At 39.7% G+C, this 16,583-nt stretch overlaps 1 protein-coding gene across 11 annotated transcripts in view; it reads left to right on the top strand.

Annotated features, from left to right (window-relative positions):
* Positions 1-16,583, top strand: part of Unc5d (unc-5 netrin receptor D) — a 572,955-nt gene that overhangs the window by 456,201 nt on the left and 100,171 nt on the right. For 7 of the 11 annotated variants that reach the window (NM_001347499.1, NM_153135.3, XM_006509054.4 and 4 more), the window contains exons 5-7: positions 1,592-1,772; positions 2,579-2,746; positions 4,349-4,513. In NM_001347499.1, coding sequence (NP_001334428.1) covers positions 1,592-1,772; positions 2,579-2,746; positions 4,349-4,513 — 514 coding nt within the window. The remainder of the gene's footprint in view (positions 1-1,591; positions 1,773-2,578; positions 2,747-4,348; positions 4,514-16,583) is intronic. The other 4 variants (NM_001347498.1, NM_001347500.1, NM_001347501.1 and 1 more) reach the window with 1 other exon arrangement.

Here is a 16,583-nt window from a genome sequence, read left to right as displayed (position 1 = left end):
GATTGCATTTTCATTTGGTAAATGATTCCCTTTTCGAGATCAGTACATCTTCACTGTGCTGAATTGTTACATGACAGATACGACTTATAAACAATAAAGTTGAATTATTTAGGTTTAAAAACAAAATTAAATGAGGCATCTTATGGTAAAACCAGCCCTTAATTAGCTATGCTAATCGTGAGCCAAGCATGGCTGAATATCTCCTGTGCAACATGCTCTCTGTGATCTTCTTAGCATACTTACTGCCCTTGGAGGAGTGATTAAATGATCACACACATACATACACACACACACACACACACACACACACACACACACACACATGCACTCAGGGGGAGTGTATGGAAAGAGAAAGAAAGGGAGGGAGGGAGGGAAAGGGAGAGAGAGAATGGTTCTCCACTCATGGGAATCCTGATTCTATAATAAATTTTAATTTTCATACATTTATCAGAATATGTTGATAGTCTGAACTAAATGTCATGTGTGCCCATGCTGTCCCAAGACAGCGAAGATGTTTGGAGAAGAAGCCAAAGGCAGAAAGAACACAGTTATACCATGAAAGATTACCGTTCTTAATAACTTAGGAACTAAGTGTAGTATACATCCTCTGAGGAAGAATAGGGAATGGGGAACTTCCACCTATGTTTTCCTCATGTGTCCCAGAAAATAAGAGCTGAAAAACAATAGGAGCCAAGTGGAATTAAAAGGTGGAAAGTGTTTTCCCAAGAACATGCCAAGAGCAAACAAATCAAAAGTAGATGATAATGGGTCAGTGTGCTCCTTCCAAAGCCCAGATGGGCTCCATTGAACTTGTGAGGAAGTGGTAACTCAGAAGAATGGATCACCAACTCTGGAGAATTCTGAGAGTTAAATGTTTGACTCTATGATTGCTCAAACCTGCTTTTCTTTAGCTTGTCTACATCATTGGTCTTCTATCAAACACTGAATGAAAACATATTTACTTGACACTTTGCTGAATGCAATATCCTCTTAACACAAAGTACAAGTCCAAAATATATATGTAGAGTCTTCCAAGTTACACTACCCAGCTTTCTTTCCTCCTCCTCCTCCTCCTCCTCCTCCTCCTCCTCCTCCTCCTCCTCCTCCTCCCCCTTTCTTCTTCTTCTTCTTCTTCTTCTTCTTCTTCTTCTTCTTCTTCTTCTTCTTCTTCTTCTTCTTCTTCTTCTTCTTCTTCTTCTTCTTCTTCTCCTTCTCCTCCTCCTCCTTCTCCTTCTCTTCTCCTCCTCCTCCTCCTCCCCCTCCTCTTCCTCCTCCTCCTCCACTGGGTTAATAACAAAAGAAAATTACCTAATTGTAGTCATTGGTGCTCTTTTATATTCTGAGAAAATTGGTCAAAGTCACTAAGATATTTAAGGTCTTTTTTTTTCCTACTTTCAGTTTGTTAATTCAAGTGTCTGTTTCCTAAATAGAGCCCATAATCAGACAGGTTGTAGAATACAAAGAAGCAAGTTCAGCACACTTCAGTGTGTTATATTTGTTTTTCTCCTAGCATATCACAAGTCCACATCTGCTGTTCCCAGAAGAGAGTTTATTTTTATGATAACTTGTACACATCCTTTTCTGCCTTTAGGTGGAATGGCTGAAAAATGAGGAGCCCATCGACTCCGAACAGGATGAGAACATTGACACCAGGGCTGACCATAACTTGATCATCAGACAGGCCCGGCTGTCAGACTCAGGGAATTACACCTGTATGGCAGCCAACATCGTGGCCAAGAGGAGGAGCCTCTCAGCAACTGTGGTGGTCTACGGTAAGACCAGCCCAAAGGCCAGGAAGGCATAGGGGGGCTAAAAATCAGAGATTTAGAGAGCCATGTACTGTATTAAAACTTCCCAGGGCAAGAGCCAGGAGGCTCCTAGGTCCGTTCACAGAGTACTGTCCAACCTCATCCCTCTGCCAGGTGAGAAAACATTCCTAACACTATTAATGTGTTTTCTGATCCATTTGGTCTTGAGCTGTTGTGAGACAACTAGTAGTACTTTCAATTTTTCTCTCTCTCTCTCTTAAAAATAATAAAATAGTGATTTTTTTCATTTCCATTGAGTTTATATTGGGAAAGAATCATAATGGGAAATTTAGTCTTCCCACCTTTCCAAACTGCCAGTCAGCTCCTCTCCTACCATATGAAATGCAGAAAACCAAATATTGTTGTTTGCTGATGATCTCAGGCATTACATACAGGCAGTTTCCAACTACTTAAGTAAAGGATTTTCTTTCTAGAATAGAAGAGCCATGGGATTTATATTTGAAGCACTTAAAAGTAATAGAAATTCAAATTCTGGTATTTTCTTTTTATACTCCAGACGGTCAAGTGCCTTAGAGATCTGCTGATGAGTTCTACCCATTTTTAGTAGTTCCCTTCAAAGCATATTCTCAGAAGAATAGAAGAATAGGGAACGTTGTTGCCTCACAACAGAGCAGCAAGTGGAACTCTGAACCATCTCTTCTTCCCCAGATACCTGACTCACAGTACCTGGCGCAGTGGCTTGCACATAGTAGGCCATCAATACAAACCTTTCTCCTTTTTTTTCTCCCCTCCCCATTTTTGTCTCTCAGTGAATGGAGGCTGGTCTTCCTGGACAGAGTGGTCAGCCTGCAATGTTCGCTGTGGTAGAGGATGGCAGAAACGTTCCCGGACCTGCACCAACCCCGCTCCTCTCAATGGTGGGGCCTTTTGTGAGGGAATGTCAGTGCAGAAAATAACCTGCACTGCTCTTTGTCCTGGTGAGATATACACAGATTCCCTTCTCCTTGTAATTTGCCAATGCTGTTAAGGTGCTGTGGAACAAGCAATGTACACTTCCATTACCCTGGTCCAAGGTCTTAGACCATTGCCTCTGTCCACGGTGCTGATTCCCAATTCATTGTAATGTTAAGAACATGGGTGAAACCCTCTCTACAAGGCTTGTGATCCTGGTGTTGGTTGGACTATGCCACCACCTTCTACCCTTGGCTATCCCACTTGATGGCATGTATTTGAGTACAGTAACCAGGGATTGGGTGATCTGCCTTCAAGTACAAAATAGCAACTACCCAGAACTTGACCTTTTATCAGGTTCAGGTTGGTAATTATTTGCCATAAAATTGGCACTTTGTCCACTGCAGTGGTATGCATTTATGCCTGGCCTTTCTTTCCAAGTAGTAGAAGATCTCATTTTACTGAATATGTCTCCTATCAGTTCTTTTGTTCTCTTCCTGGCTGTAACCCAGTTGACACAGTGAGAATTACATGAGGTACATGGTGGCTTTCTTTATAGAAAGCATGTCCTCCAACAGAGAATATAACTGCTCCTGAGTTTCATATGCACCACATAAATTTAATTTCAAGAACCTTGTCCAGAGCCTCATATCTTTAAATTTTCAACTGCAGTTTCTTTAGAAGCAAAGGTGAGACTCTGACCAACAGTGAGTTTTCAGAGTTTAATTTGTCCTTGTATTTTGTAAACATTTATTGAGTGCTTACTATGTGCCAGGTACTGTGCAGGATGCTTTCATACATGCCATGCCATTTACCTCTCCATTGTGACTTTATTGTCCCCAGATGACAGAAGTAGTCCACTGAAGCCATGTGACTTACTTTCTCAGCTGACAAGTTCATAAAACCAAGACTAGGACTCAGATATTTTTTTATACAAATTCAGTACTTTTTAAATTTTTTTCCTTTTTTCCCCCTAACTAATTGGTTTAGATTAAACCTTGTACCTCTTAACCTACATAAGCATGGCAAAAATTATTCCTAGGAGGTAATGGGGCAATTGCCTCAAACATCTGTCCTAGTCTCTTGGGTTGATATTTAATGGAATTAAGTTCAGTCTTTTCATTTCAATGTACAACAGCAATCTATGACCCAAGAAATTCTATTTCTGTAGGTTCTGCCATCTTGGGGTTTCAGTGACCTGTTTTCATTTAACACTATAAGTTCATGGGAGTTTAACTTTTTATTGTTTAGGGGACTTGGGGACTTAAAATCAGTCTACTCTATTTACCACTCTAAACTGTAAAGCCACACTGCATTAACAGATATCCAGAGGTTCAGCACATAGTTGCCTATCCATCAGTGATACTCTTTGGCATGAAAGACTGGGAAAGAATGGATACTGACCTTATTAGCCAACTAAAAAATTTCAGTCAGTCAACCATTTGCCTAAATTCCATCATTGGTCTTATCCTGATATAGCTTTAATTAGAAAATAAACTCTTAGAGGAAAGATATCTTGATCTGCTAGTTTGCTTGTATTGGGGTGGTAGTCTGTTTAAGGTGTGGGGTGAGCCTTCCTATAGCTGCTGATTCTTGGTAATGGTGGCATCTGTTGTTTTCCTTTGAAGTGGATGGCAGCTGGGAAGTGTGGAGTGAATGGTCAGTCTGCAGCCCAGAGTGTGAACATCTTCGTATCCGTGAGTGCACAGCTCCACCCCCAAGAAATGGGGGCAAGTTCTGTGAAGGTCTCAGCCAGGAATCTGAAAACTGCACAGATGGTCTCTGCATTCTAGGTAACACCATCTATTTGATGTCCTCAGTATTTGTGGTGATGTGCATGTATCTGCATGTTTCCAGAAGAATGCCTCAATCATTAACTGGGTCTAGTAAAACAGCAGAAAGTGAGCAACCAGAAATGAAAAGGCACCACACACACACACACACACACACACACACACACACACACACACACATATATATATATATATATATATATATATATATATATATATATATTGTATATATAGTGCTGCAAAGCATCTGAGTTCATTCCTTCTTGGTACAAACAGAGTGAGTTGGTTTTGTTTTTGTTTTTATCCTATGATGTTCAGGGGATGAAAGCTTAGTTAGTGCTTGTGCATACTAGACTAGTTTTCACTACTGGACCACATCCTTAGGCCAGGTGAAGCCATTTCCAATATTTTATTACAACCTAATCAGGCAATATTTCCAGAGAATAAATTTCTAAAATTTATGACTTTTAGGAGCTACCACTTCTAAGTTTAGTGAAACCCTGATACTGATTGCTTTGAATTTTTATCTCTAAAGAACTTTATAAAAATTTAAATCTCTTAATACATCTTTAGAGAGCAAGGTCTTCTGGAAGGAAAATGTTGCAATTGCATTTGACCAATGGTGGAGGGAGGATGAACGAACCCTGATGATAGAAGTTTTTTCTCACATTGGTCTGGTAGAGTAGGGGATGGAATGTTCATATCTCAACACCCAGAGCTTTGTTTTATTTTTAATATCACAGTGTTACTACCTCCAAGTGACTATTTGATGAGGTTTGAGAGTATGGAAGGATCTTTTCTAGTCAAGGAGAAGCCATGTTAACATGGTGATTTCCTTTATTAATACCATGATTCCAGCCAACTTACTTGACTTCTTTTAGTATAGATACTAAAACTCATATCTACCTTCATTAATTAGCAGAGGCATATGTTGACAGGACACATCTGAATCTTTCATGAAATAGAGTATGTACTCAAAGAACTTCCACTAATATGAATTAAGCTGTAATGATATCTTATAGTTCCTTAAAGATGAGACTGGGGCCATTCATGTCTTCTAGAACTGGGTTGCTTACTTGAATACTCCTTGCATGATACCTAGCAAAGAAATGCCACATCTTAGTTGGTCATGATCAATTGTAGAGTGTATGCTACTTTTCATTAGGAAAAATGACACTGTGCATGAAATACTTCTGGCCAATCTATTTCTTTGCCTTCATGTGACTAGGTGTTCTTGAAAGAAAGTACATGCTAAGTGTTGCATTTTCAGAATAAATCTGCATGGTTCATGCATTGTTTAAAATGGTTAATGCATTAAATCAAAACATTGATACTCACATTACCTTTATTCCTGACACAAGTATCTACCACCTGCACATGTCAGACCCCATCCAAGGGGTGATGATCACAGATGATCTAGTCACAAAGTTTAGTGTTGTGTTCTCCATTAAATGCATATCAGCCATCTACTTTTGCATGCACCCATTAGTAAGATAGTTCAGAAAACGTGTTTCCAACAACTCTTGAATATCACCAACCTTTTCTGAATCATGGCTCAAGATGTGTGGCTGCTTTTTCACCTCATGGACAGGCTTTTAAAGTGATACAGTTAGAATTAGGGTTTTCATATGTCTTTTAAAAGATGATGCTGTTATAGAAATGTGGCTTCTAGTTGAATTTCAAATAACTATAGTAATAAGCATTCCTATAAATCACATATTGAGCTTGAATATATGACTTGAAGCTTAGTTGTCTGTGATGTAATGTGATGGTTACTCATGGGAGACATAGTTCTTAACACTTAATGTGAGAAGTAAAGGTTATAGTGTGGGTGACTATAACTTGTATTTGTGCCATGATTCAAGCTTCTTCACCAGCGGGGGAACAGCCCTGTTTAATGCTGAGAGAAATTATCAGCACTGACAGTGAGCTGCTAAGAGGAGACCCCACTTTATGTAACAGATATAGACTACAAAGGGACCCTATCACAAAATACCAAAAATAAAGTAAAATGAAATGAGCCATTGAATCAATCAATACATACATAATAAATGGAGAGGAAGAGGGATTCTTAGGGAAGGGGAGGGGAGGATTAAAGAGAGAGGAATGGAAGTGAACTGAAGCTTTGAAGACTGACAAGCCCAGAAATCTCAGTGACTGTCCCAGTGCCAAGTCCAATGGTTGGCTAAGTGCTACAAAACCAACAAGATGTGATGTGTCAGGTCAAAGGCCAAAAGGCAGGAAGAGCTAGAATTTAAGTTCAGAAACTGTCTGGGAAGACAATTCTCTATTGCTTCTGGTAGGGTCATTCTTTTCTTTCTTTGTAAGTCTTGAACTAATTGGTGAGAACTACCTATATCAAAATGTCATGTGCTTTACTGAGTTTCCAGATTTATAAGTTACTGTCATCGCCAACTACTCTGACACAAAGGTCTAGAATAAAGCAAAACCAGATAGCTGGTGGTTCCTGGCCAATTGAGCACATCACAATTGTTCATCATAAATATATATGTACTTGGGATTTTTTTTCAAGAGTGGTCTTTCTTATTTGGGCAGTTGTTGGCCATAATTGAGACAGTGGCTTTAAGTGATTTATTGATTGAACAAAGCCTTTTTTTCCTGTACACTGATAATGTATAGGCTTAATCAAGCAGAGGCAAATTCCTGATGACCCAGTTTGCATTTTGCTATAATGAAAGTAAAATAGCCAGAAATGCAGCAAGGGTTGTACTATACTCAGCTTTAGAGGTAAGTTCTCTGGTGAATCTCTCCTAAGTTGAAAATGCAGTATGAGCTTTTCCCCTGACATTCCATCTCCTAATTCCACTAAGGGATGTTCCCTGTTCAGCATCTTTTGCCTTCGTGTGTGTGTGTGTGTGTGTGTGTGTGTGTGTGTGTGTGTGTGTTTTAGGATATCTGAATATATGTTTAAGACTGTGAGGACTACAGTAATCAGTAGTTTTAGTGTGAAAGATACGGAAGTGGGAGAGTTTCGAGGAGAATGAGCTGTATCTGCAATCTGCATAGCAATTGGGAGGGTTGGCTGGTCAGGGCAGCAGGATCTACTGTCTTTCTGGACAGTGTTCACATGATGAGTCCAAGTTCATGGTCTTTGTAGGAAGCAGAACAGCAGTCCAGGCAAATGATTATCAGTGTTACTCCATGATACTCTTTAGTACTGTCAGATGCTCTTGGTGAAACTGCTGTGCTCTCAGGATTGCACCAAGAAAGGTTGGCTTTGATTAAAATAGCATTTGGCTACAGCTTTGTAGAACAGCAGCTCCGTTGAAGGATCTAGGTCATGGTTCAACACGGGAATTTCCTCAATACTATTTTTGTTTTCCTTATATGCCAAACCTATGACACCTTCTTTTGGAGGTTTGACAATGACATTGTTCAGCTCTTGGATGACCTTCAATAATTTGATTCTCTTTAGCCTCCAACAAAGTACCTGAATCCCCTCTAGTGTCCTGAGGGCTCTCTCTCTCTCTCTCTCCTCCAGATGGAGCTGCCAGCTCTGAATGATCACTTTAATATTTGGGTATGATTGTTGCTTGGTTACTTGTGGCTGAATCGCAGAACCTTAGAGTGATGCTCTCATAGACAGCCACACCTAAATGCTCTCAAGAAGAAAATAAATGCCCCAAGGCTAGAGAGAGAGAGAGATTGGACAGGTTTTGCCAAAAGAGGTGAATTCATGGATCCAAATTGCAAGCATAAACTGGACATCCAATTTCAGGGAAGAACAAAGAGGACGCGTATGGACATGGTTTCTTAAAGTAGGACTTGGGTGGCCGTGTTTCCTGGGTTTAAACAGAATCTTGTAGCTGTCTGACCTCCATCCTTTCATCTTCGAAACATATTTGAGAATCATAGCTAGTACAATGTAACCTGTGTGTGCCCATGAACAGGAACAGAAGGATTAAATGGTGGCTGTTTAAATTGATCCTATGGGATGGAAGCCACCTTCTCTGTGGCTTTTTATTCCAATAAAAAGAAAAAAGGGAGGGCATCGGCTTGAGGAGATTAAATGGATCTGCTTCAGAAGAAGGGATTAGCCTCTAGATGTGTGGTGTGACTAAAGCCAGAGAAATGCCAGCGGCGACCTAAAGAAAGAGGAAGTCTTCCAGGCAATGCTACCTGCAAACTAATCTGTTCGTCTTGTGAAGACAGAGCATAGGTCACTCTAATATTGACAGCTTGGAACAGGACAACTGGGTTAAATGGCGGTTTGTTTTCATTTCTGATAGGCACATTGATAATGAAAGTTTGAATGGACACTTTGGAAGCCGAATCAAAGATAATGACATCCATCCAATAGTGGTTCAAACAAACATTCCCAAGGCCCAACTAATAATATAACCACTTTCTTTATTGAGCCATGCACTTAAATGGCCGAGAGGAAACTCCTGAATGGGTAAAGCTGTGATCACATGAAAATAATGGTTGCTTTGTTAAGAGTTTTCTCTGACCACATTGTTATCTATTACAGTAATTACTACCCCTTCCCTTTATTTAGGCCACTGAATAAGAGACATTTCATTCTAGAATAATTCAGCTCATCTGAAATAACAATTTTATCCTCCTTGTTTGCCAGTGATTTATATGAAACACCCATTTTTCATTTAAGATTATAACAGACAAGTATCTCTTTATCAACACCAAACTCATCTACTTCTTTATGTGGGCAAAGATTTAGGAATGATACTGAAATTACACTTGTTTAATCACACTTGTTTAAATTCCTGAACAGGGTTCACTGCATAGCTGCTTAGTTCCAGCTGGAAGTCTATGTAAGATAGACATAAATATGACCTCACCAAGATGCCATCCTAATGCAGTTTATTCTCAGGTGGCCATAAAGTGTCCTACAGCGTGCAAATTCTTTCCAAGTGGTTTGAAAATGGAAAGAAACCCTCCCATTTCATGTGTGGTACAAAGTGGCTAGGTTTCTGTGGCAGAGTGTTTGCCTAGCATGTACCAATGAGGCCTTGGATTCTATCTCCAACACTGCACACAAGCGAAAATGCAGCAGTAATGCATATCAGTTGTGCTGACTAGGTGTTCCTTTTGAAGAAAGACTTGGTAGTTCACCTTCCTGCCTAACAAACAGTTAATTAATCCACAGTTGTCTTTGTGTGCACGGCACAGCAAATGTGAATGTAATGTTGCAGACACACAGGAGTCATAAGGATGTAGATCTGGGCACACAGGCAGTCATTAGGCCAGATAGTAACAGCCTCTCCCCCATACCCCAGTAAACATTGTCCCATTATGGGACAGCCCATAAGAAGATCAGTATATCTTTAGCTTTCCAAAGACAGTGGAATGACTGCAGGCTCAAGTTTCCATTGTGTTTAATTTAAAAAGAAAATGCAAAGTAAACATTTTAATCCTCAGGTGTCATAATGGCAATATTCCTAGAAATTCTAGAAGCTGAAACTTCTTGCCTTTTTGCCTTTTGCTTTATGAGAAGAAAACTCCCACTTAATGTGCCATATCCTTGGTAGAATTGAGCATAAAAAGATAAAATAAATAAATAAACCATGCTCAGAATAACCATAAAACCTCCTTTATTATCTATCCAATATATTCTTTTTTATCTTGCTTTTTTCATAAGCAAAAAGGTGTCAGATTGTTTAAAGAAGTAATCCTCTCTCCAAATAAGGATGGACCTTCACCCAGTGGACCATAGTTGTTGTATGCGTTTAAAAGTCTCTCCCCTTCTTACCAGCCAGCTCTGAAACATTTAAAATGCCTTTTGTTACTAGGACATTCTCCGTGGTCACCTCCTTTTTTATTCCCCATGAATCTATGCTACCTGTAAGCTTGCTTGACAGGGTAACCTAGCTGAGAATTGCTTTCTCTGGTCTCTCTTTTTCTCCTGTCTTCTTTCACCTATTTTTTTCCACTCCTCCTAAACATGTTGGAATGGATTTCCCCCTGCCCCATCTTTTACATACTTGTCCTGGAGTTAGACAGGCCACACTGTGTGGTACTTTAACAAGAATATATGGATGCTTGTTTACCATGAACTCATTTTGTTATATTTGTTCAGGAGAGTAATCAAAATAAAACCTGAAATATAAAGACAGTAGACTCTGAAATTGATTTAGGACAGCGGGAGAGGAAGATGCCTTCATTTACAGACCAGGTTAATTACAGGAAAATAACAAAATGAGAATATATAACAGTGTTTTTAAAATAAGATACAAATGAGAACAGGTTCCCATGATGATACAAAATGAAGAACTACAATCTGCCAAAGATTTAGGGCATAAAATATTTGTCAGAAAGCCCAGAAGTTGACTGGATGTAAATCCACTGGAAGGAAAAGAGAAAGCTTTTGCATTTGGCATCCCCAGTAGGCACTGAGCTTGAGATTGTGGGAAGGTACAAAGGACCAGCTTTCTGAGGTGAACTGCCAAGAGGAAACTGGCTGTCTATATCCAGAAGCACAGCTAAAGTGCCTTCCCAAGTCCTCTGATTCTGAGTTAAAATGAGTCATTCTCTTTCCAATGACTAGAAATGGGAATGAATTCAGGACTGTAATCAGTAAAAGAATAGACCCCACCAACACACACACACACACACACACACACACACACACAGAGAGAGAGAGAGAGAGAGAGAGAGAGAGAGAGAGAGAGAGAGAGAGAAAGCATTTATCCCATAGCTGAAAGACAGGTAGAAAAATCTAGGCACTTTGGTTAGATCACTTGAGCTGTAATTATGATTGAATTCCATGAACAGAACTACTTTGAGCCAAGCTCTTGATTTTCCTAAGCCTAAATGTATTCACCTATAAACAAAAGTTATTATGTGTCCTTTAGAGAAGATGCAGCCCCCAGGAGGCTCACACAGCCATATCAAGCACCCCATTTATATTAAAAGTTAAACTGTACCCTGTGTAGATGATGTTTAATAGTGGAATTTTTATATATTATCTTTCCATGTTCTTAAATAAATATCGATAGTGTGGCTTTTTAAATATTTCATTTAAATATTTCTTTATGTGTCTGATTAGTGTGTTTCTAATAAAATGTGATATACTTGTTAAAATGAGGAAGGGGACACACGTACATTTTTTACATAAATGATTTTTGAGTTGTAATTTGACTAATTCTGTCAGTTTAAATTTAGAAGAACCCATATAGTATGTGAGTATTCTTAAAATTCATCGGTCTTCATCTTCACTACGTCTGTTAAGCCACTAAATAAATGTCTCTCAATTTTATAGCCTTAATTTGACCTAAGGATGTAGTCCCTAGCAGGAGATGGGCCAGGTGACTGACTGTAAAGGCCACATCCAGCTCTGTCACTTTATGAAGGTGATAATAGTTGAGCATACTAAGGGGAGGCTCAGGAGAAAGAAGGCACACTTCCAGCCTGGCTGGTCCATAGGCAAACATGAGCGTCCCCACCACACTGAGGCAGGGATGCTCTGGTTTGCAGAATCGCAGGAAACACGTGTTCCCTAACAATTTGACAGCACAGACATTTTACGAGACCATTCCACATTTCTTCAACATAAACTCAAATCTTCTTTGTGTAGGAATGGAAGGAGGGATCAAATTAGCATTCATGATGTCTTTTTATTATTATTATTATTATTATTATTATTATTATTATTATTACTATTTGTTTGTGTATTTGTTTGTTTCTATAGCTAAAAGGAACATCTTTCAGTAGCTGCTGATAACCATGGCCCTTTCCTGTGAGGGAAGTTTCCAGCATATAGATTTGTCAAAAAAAAATAATAATAAATAAGAAGAAGGATTAGCTCTCTGAATTACAGATTCGACATTAACATTGTAATTAGTTCAAGATTCAACTCCACAAAGCTCTGCACTAAGAAATATTCTTCTGGACTGAAGAAAGATTTAATAACTGAACTCATAGAATCCTTGGGCTGTGAAAGAAATGGCAAATAGTCAGTGGCAGAGGTGATTTAAAACTGAGCAATCTACTCTACAAAATTCAGTGGCCTCCAGGGTGTGCTGAAGGAAGCAAGTGAAGGGAGATAGAGGACACCTTGTATCTTGGTTCTACTTCCTCCCTTTGACTGCATATTGAAGGTATGGATGTCTTCAAGAGAACCTGAAGCAGTGACCTGTGAACTGAAGATGCCAATAGCATGACTTCCTTCACCTTTCACAACTTCTCCCAGAATGTTGTCATCAAAGAAAAAGAAATGCAAGTGGTCTCAGATGTTCATTTCACAACAATGTTAGTGTTAGATGGAATGGGAAATTACTAATATCACTTTGAAAAATACAATAGACAGTAAATATCCTTGAGCTAGGAGTCAAGAGTCCATGGTATCAGTTCAGATGCTTTGTTAACCAGCTGTGACTATGGGTAAGAATCATGATATTGCATCCCATGAAGTAAGCACACAATGATGTCTAAGTTCCATGGATGCTCTGAAAATGGAAAATAATTTTAGACACTTGACATTGATCTCATTCATATATATGGGTATACATACAAGCACATATGCCATAGGAAAATGAGTAAGGCACCACTGAAATGTCGGGATTCGGATCTTTTGTATTATTTTGAGAAGTTAATCTCATTCTTTCACACATAAAGTTAAAGATTTGAGAGGCCGTTTCACAGAGTACAGGGCAACTTTTAACTGAGAAATCAATTGCCCAATCCCAATGAAGGAGGATGCTAGACTCTTTCAGGACCCAATTATGGAATTAAGGTTTCTTAGCACCTATTATTATATATTATATAATATGTTATATGTATGATATATCATATATATAACAATACTTATTATTAGAAAGCTACCTGGTGGTCATTTTACTGCTTGTGATGTAACAGCACTAAGTCAGTCCACAGAGCCTTCAGAGTTCTTGTTTGATTCAATTACTGTTCTTGGTGATAAACTAAGAAAGGCCGGCTTCTTGTACTGTAGTAGTAAGTAACTATGTGTCTAATATAAGGACTGGAGTAGCTTCAAGAGCAAGAGTGACTGGCCTTGGTGGACCAGACTGGTATTCTATCCTTAGGGAATTTGAGGCAGGAGGATGGCTTAGAAAAATCACAAAATGGAGGGCTCCTCAGGTTACAGTTTCTCTCAAGGAAGTTCTTTGTGAGCCAAGTTCTATCATCCACACATAGACATTATCTAAGCAGTGCTTAGGTCACTACAACCTTCCAGCACCCTTCATTGCATTCCAGACATTCCCTGGAGTCTGGTTAAAAGTTGTTGTTCTTTCTACTCTATGGCCTGAATGTTTGCACTTGGGAAATACTGTCACTAGCTAATTAGCATACTCAGCAACTCTTATAAGATCCACTCTCTGAGCAAACTTCAAATGCACAGTATGATATTGACTGTCATCCCAATGCTGGACATTTCATTCCAGAGCCTCCTGCTCTAACTACACTGAGACTTTCCATTCATCAGCCTTCACCTCTTAGCCTTGACTCACTGCCAGGGCCAGCAGCAACTCTGCACTTTCTGGTCTGAGTATTACAGTTTTAGATGCCACATGGAAAACAAACCAAGCAGTATTTGTCTGTCTGTGGCTGTCTTACTTCACTTAGCATAGGGTCCCAAAGTCCTTACCTGACGTTGTGAGTGACTCTTCTGCAAAGCTTGAACAATATTCTGTCGTGTATCTATATGACATACGGTGTCTATGGATATGTGTATCACATTCTACCAGCTGCCCACTGCATTTTCTGTATCCATTTATCAGTGGGCATTCAAAGTATTTCTGTTTCTCTGTTATTGAGAAGAACTCTTAAATGAACATGGAATCCAGTTAATTATCTATTCAATATGCTAATTTTGCTAGCATGTTGATTAATACTTAAACTATCTGGATATTTCATTTGCTCTGGACATTTTGTTCCATTTTTGGTGTTTTCCTTGATTGGTCGTTTGCAGTGGTGAGCAGTACAAGGTATTTTTTTGTGCTAGCCCAGTCCTCACCCACTGAGCTGTATGACAGCCTGTGTGCATTTTTGAATGGGTGCAGACATTTATTGCAGACAAACACAAGGGGATTTAGGATAAAGCATTCCTGGCCCAGAGGGGATGTTCAGTATGTATCTTCCCTGAGAACAGAGCTGGAAACCAGCATTTTTGCCACTTGGAAACCTGTTTTGAGCAGAGAGGTTGCAGAAATTATGGAAAAGCTTTGTAGGAGCCTTGGAACATGAAGGCTCCTACCTTCATAAAGACCATCATAGAAATAAACCAAAGCACAGACTGACTGCAAAGGGAGAGAGCATTGTGGAATCTCGTTTGCTTTCAAATGAATGAAGTCCTGGACCACCTGGCTTTCTGTTACTGCCTTAGTTCAGTGACCACAGTGGTCTTCAAGTCCATCTATTGCTGCAAGTGACAATATTTTTTTTTCTTTTTAATGGCTGAATCATATTGGACTGTGTGACCACAAAATGCTCACCGCGGGCTTTGGGGATTAGGGAGTTGCATAGATGGCTTACAAATGCCATGTTATAGCTAGAGAGGAGGAAAGGGATCTGATGTTACCATGACAATAGCCAGCAAAAAAAAAAAAAAAAAAAAAAAGAGGGCTGCTTCAAAATAGCTAGAAGAGGCTATTTTGAATCTTCTCCTACTAAAGAAATGGTAAATGCCTCAGATTAATGGACATACGGATTACTGTGCAGAAGGCTAAAGCCAGATTCTACCAAATAACTAAATACAATTGTATTTGAGTAAAAAGCAAAACTCATGTTGACATGGAGTCTAGAAATTTAAAGGGTTTAGTTAGTTCAAAATAAAATACGGAAAAACTACTTGTGAGAATAATTATTAAAGACATGTATTTGGATCTTAGGTATAGTATTTGGAAAAACAAAGGAGGAGAGGAACTCACACCTTCTAGAGGAACACTAGAGCCATTGTCACCAGACATGACATGCATGAGCTGTCTGTGGTCCTGTCCTCTGTCTTCACCTAACAACCAATCATCATGGGATCTTGGATAATTCTTAGGTGGAAGATATCAATGGATGTTTTTTACCTCTGATACTGGGAAGCTGATGGGAGTTGGGAGTGGGAAAAGGAAGCTTCGTCCCATCTTGTGATAGGGTAAATGTGTGACCGTCACTGGGTCTCCCCTTCTCCCCTGCAAACTTACCAGGAAAGCACAATGAGGAATTCACACACACACACAAATACACACACACACATGCACACACACACACGCACACACACCTACACACAAACACACACACACACACACACGCACGCACACACACACACATACACACGCACATGCACATACATGCACACAAACACACACACACACACACACATGCGCGCGCGCACACACACACACACACACACACACACACACATAAAATAAGAAGACTCTTCCTCTTATCTGTTCAGCATTTTGCTCATTAGACAGATTTAGAGTGAACACAAGTACTGGTCGCTGCACTTCTGTGTGTTTGAACACCAGGAGACCAGAATCCTCACCTGTCCACTCATCGACTGCCTGACACTCAGGCACCATGTTGTGTCCAATGTCAAGCAGGCTTCCTGTTTGTCTAATTATCTTCAGTGCTAATACAGGCTTTCAGGAAGGCCCAGGGACTTCCTCCAGCCTTGGGCAGCATTCAGAGGGCATAAAATAAGCTGGTAATTATCTCTGGTATTGGGAAAGAGGTAATGCTTGAGTAAGTGAAACACACACTGATAATCAATAACTCCGGCCTCTCTTTTCCCCCATCTGCAAATAATGAAGCAACTTTTAATCAGCTCCTCTGAGTGATTTGTTTTGTTTTACATTTGTGTGTGTTTGTAGTATGCTTGGGTACGTATTTGATTGTGTGTCTGTATATGTATGGGATGGGGTTGGGACGGCATGTAGGCCCAAGATTCAATCAAGTATCTTCCTGGATCACTCTTCAATTCATTTATTGAGGTAGGATTTCTCACTTAAACCTGAAGCTCATCAATTTGGCTAATTTATCTCTCCAGCTAGCTCCAGGGATCCCCTCCCACATGCTGGGATTGCAGGTGGGCCAGAGTGTCACAACCAACATATACATGATGCTAGGGATCCAAACC

Source organism: Mus musculus, chromosome 8 (genome assembly GCF_000001635.26).
Source record: "Mus musculus strain C57BL/6J chromosome 8, GRCm38.p6 C57BL/6J".
NCBI classification, from domain to species: domain Eukaryota; kingdom Metazoa; phylum Chordata; class Mammalia; order Rodentia; family Muridae; genus Mus; species Mus musculus.
Note: the sequence above shows the minus strand (reverse complement) of the source record. Positions and strands in the feature narration are given on the sequence as shown.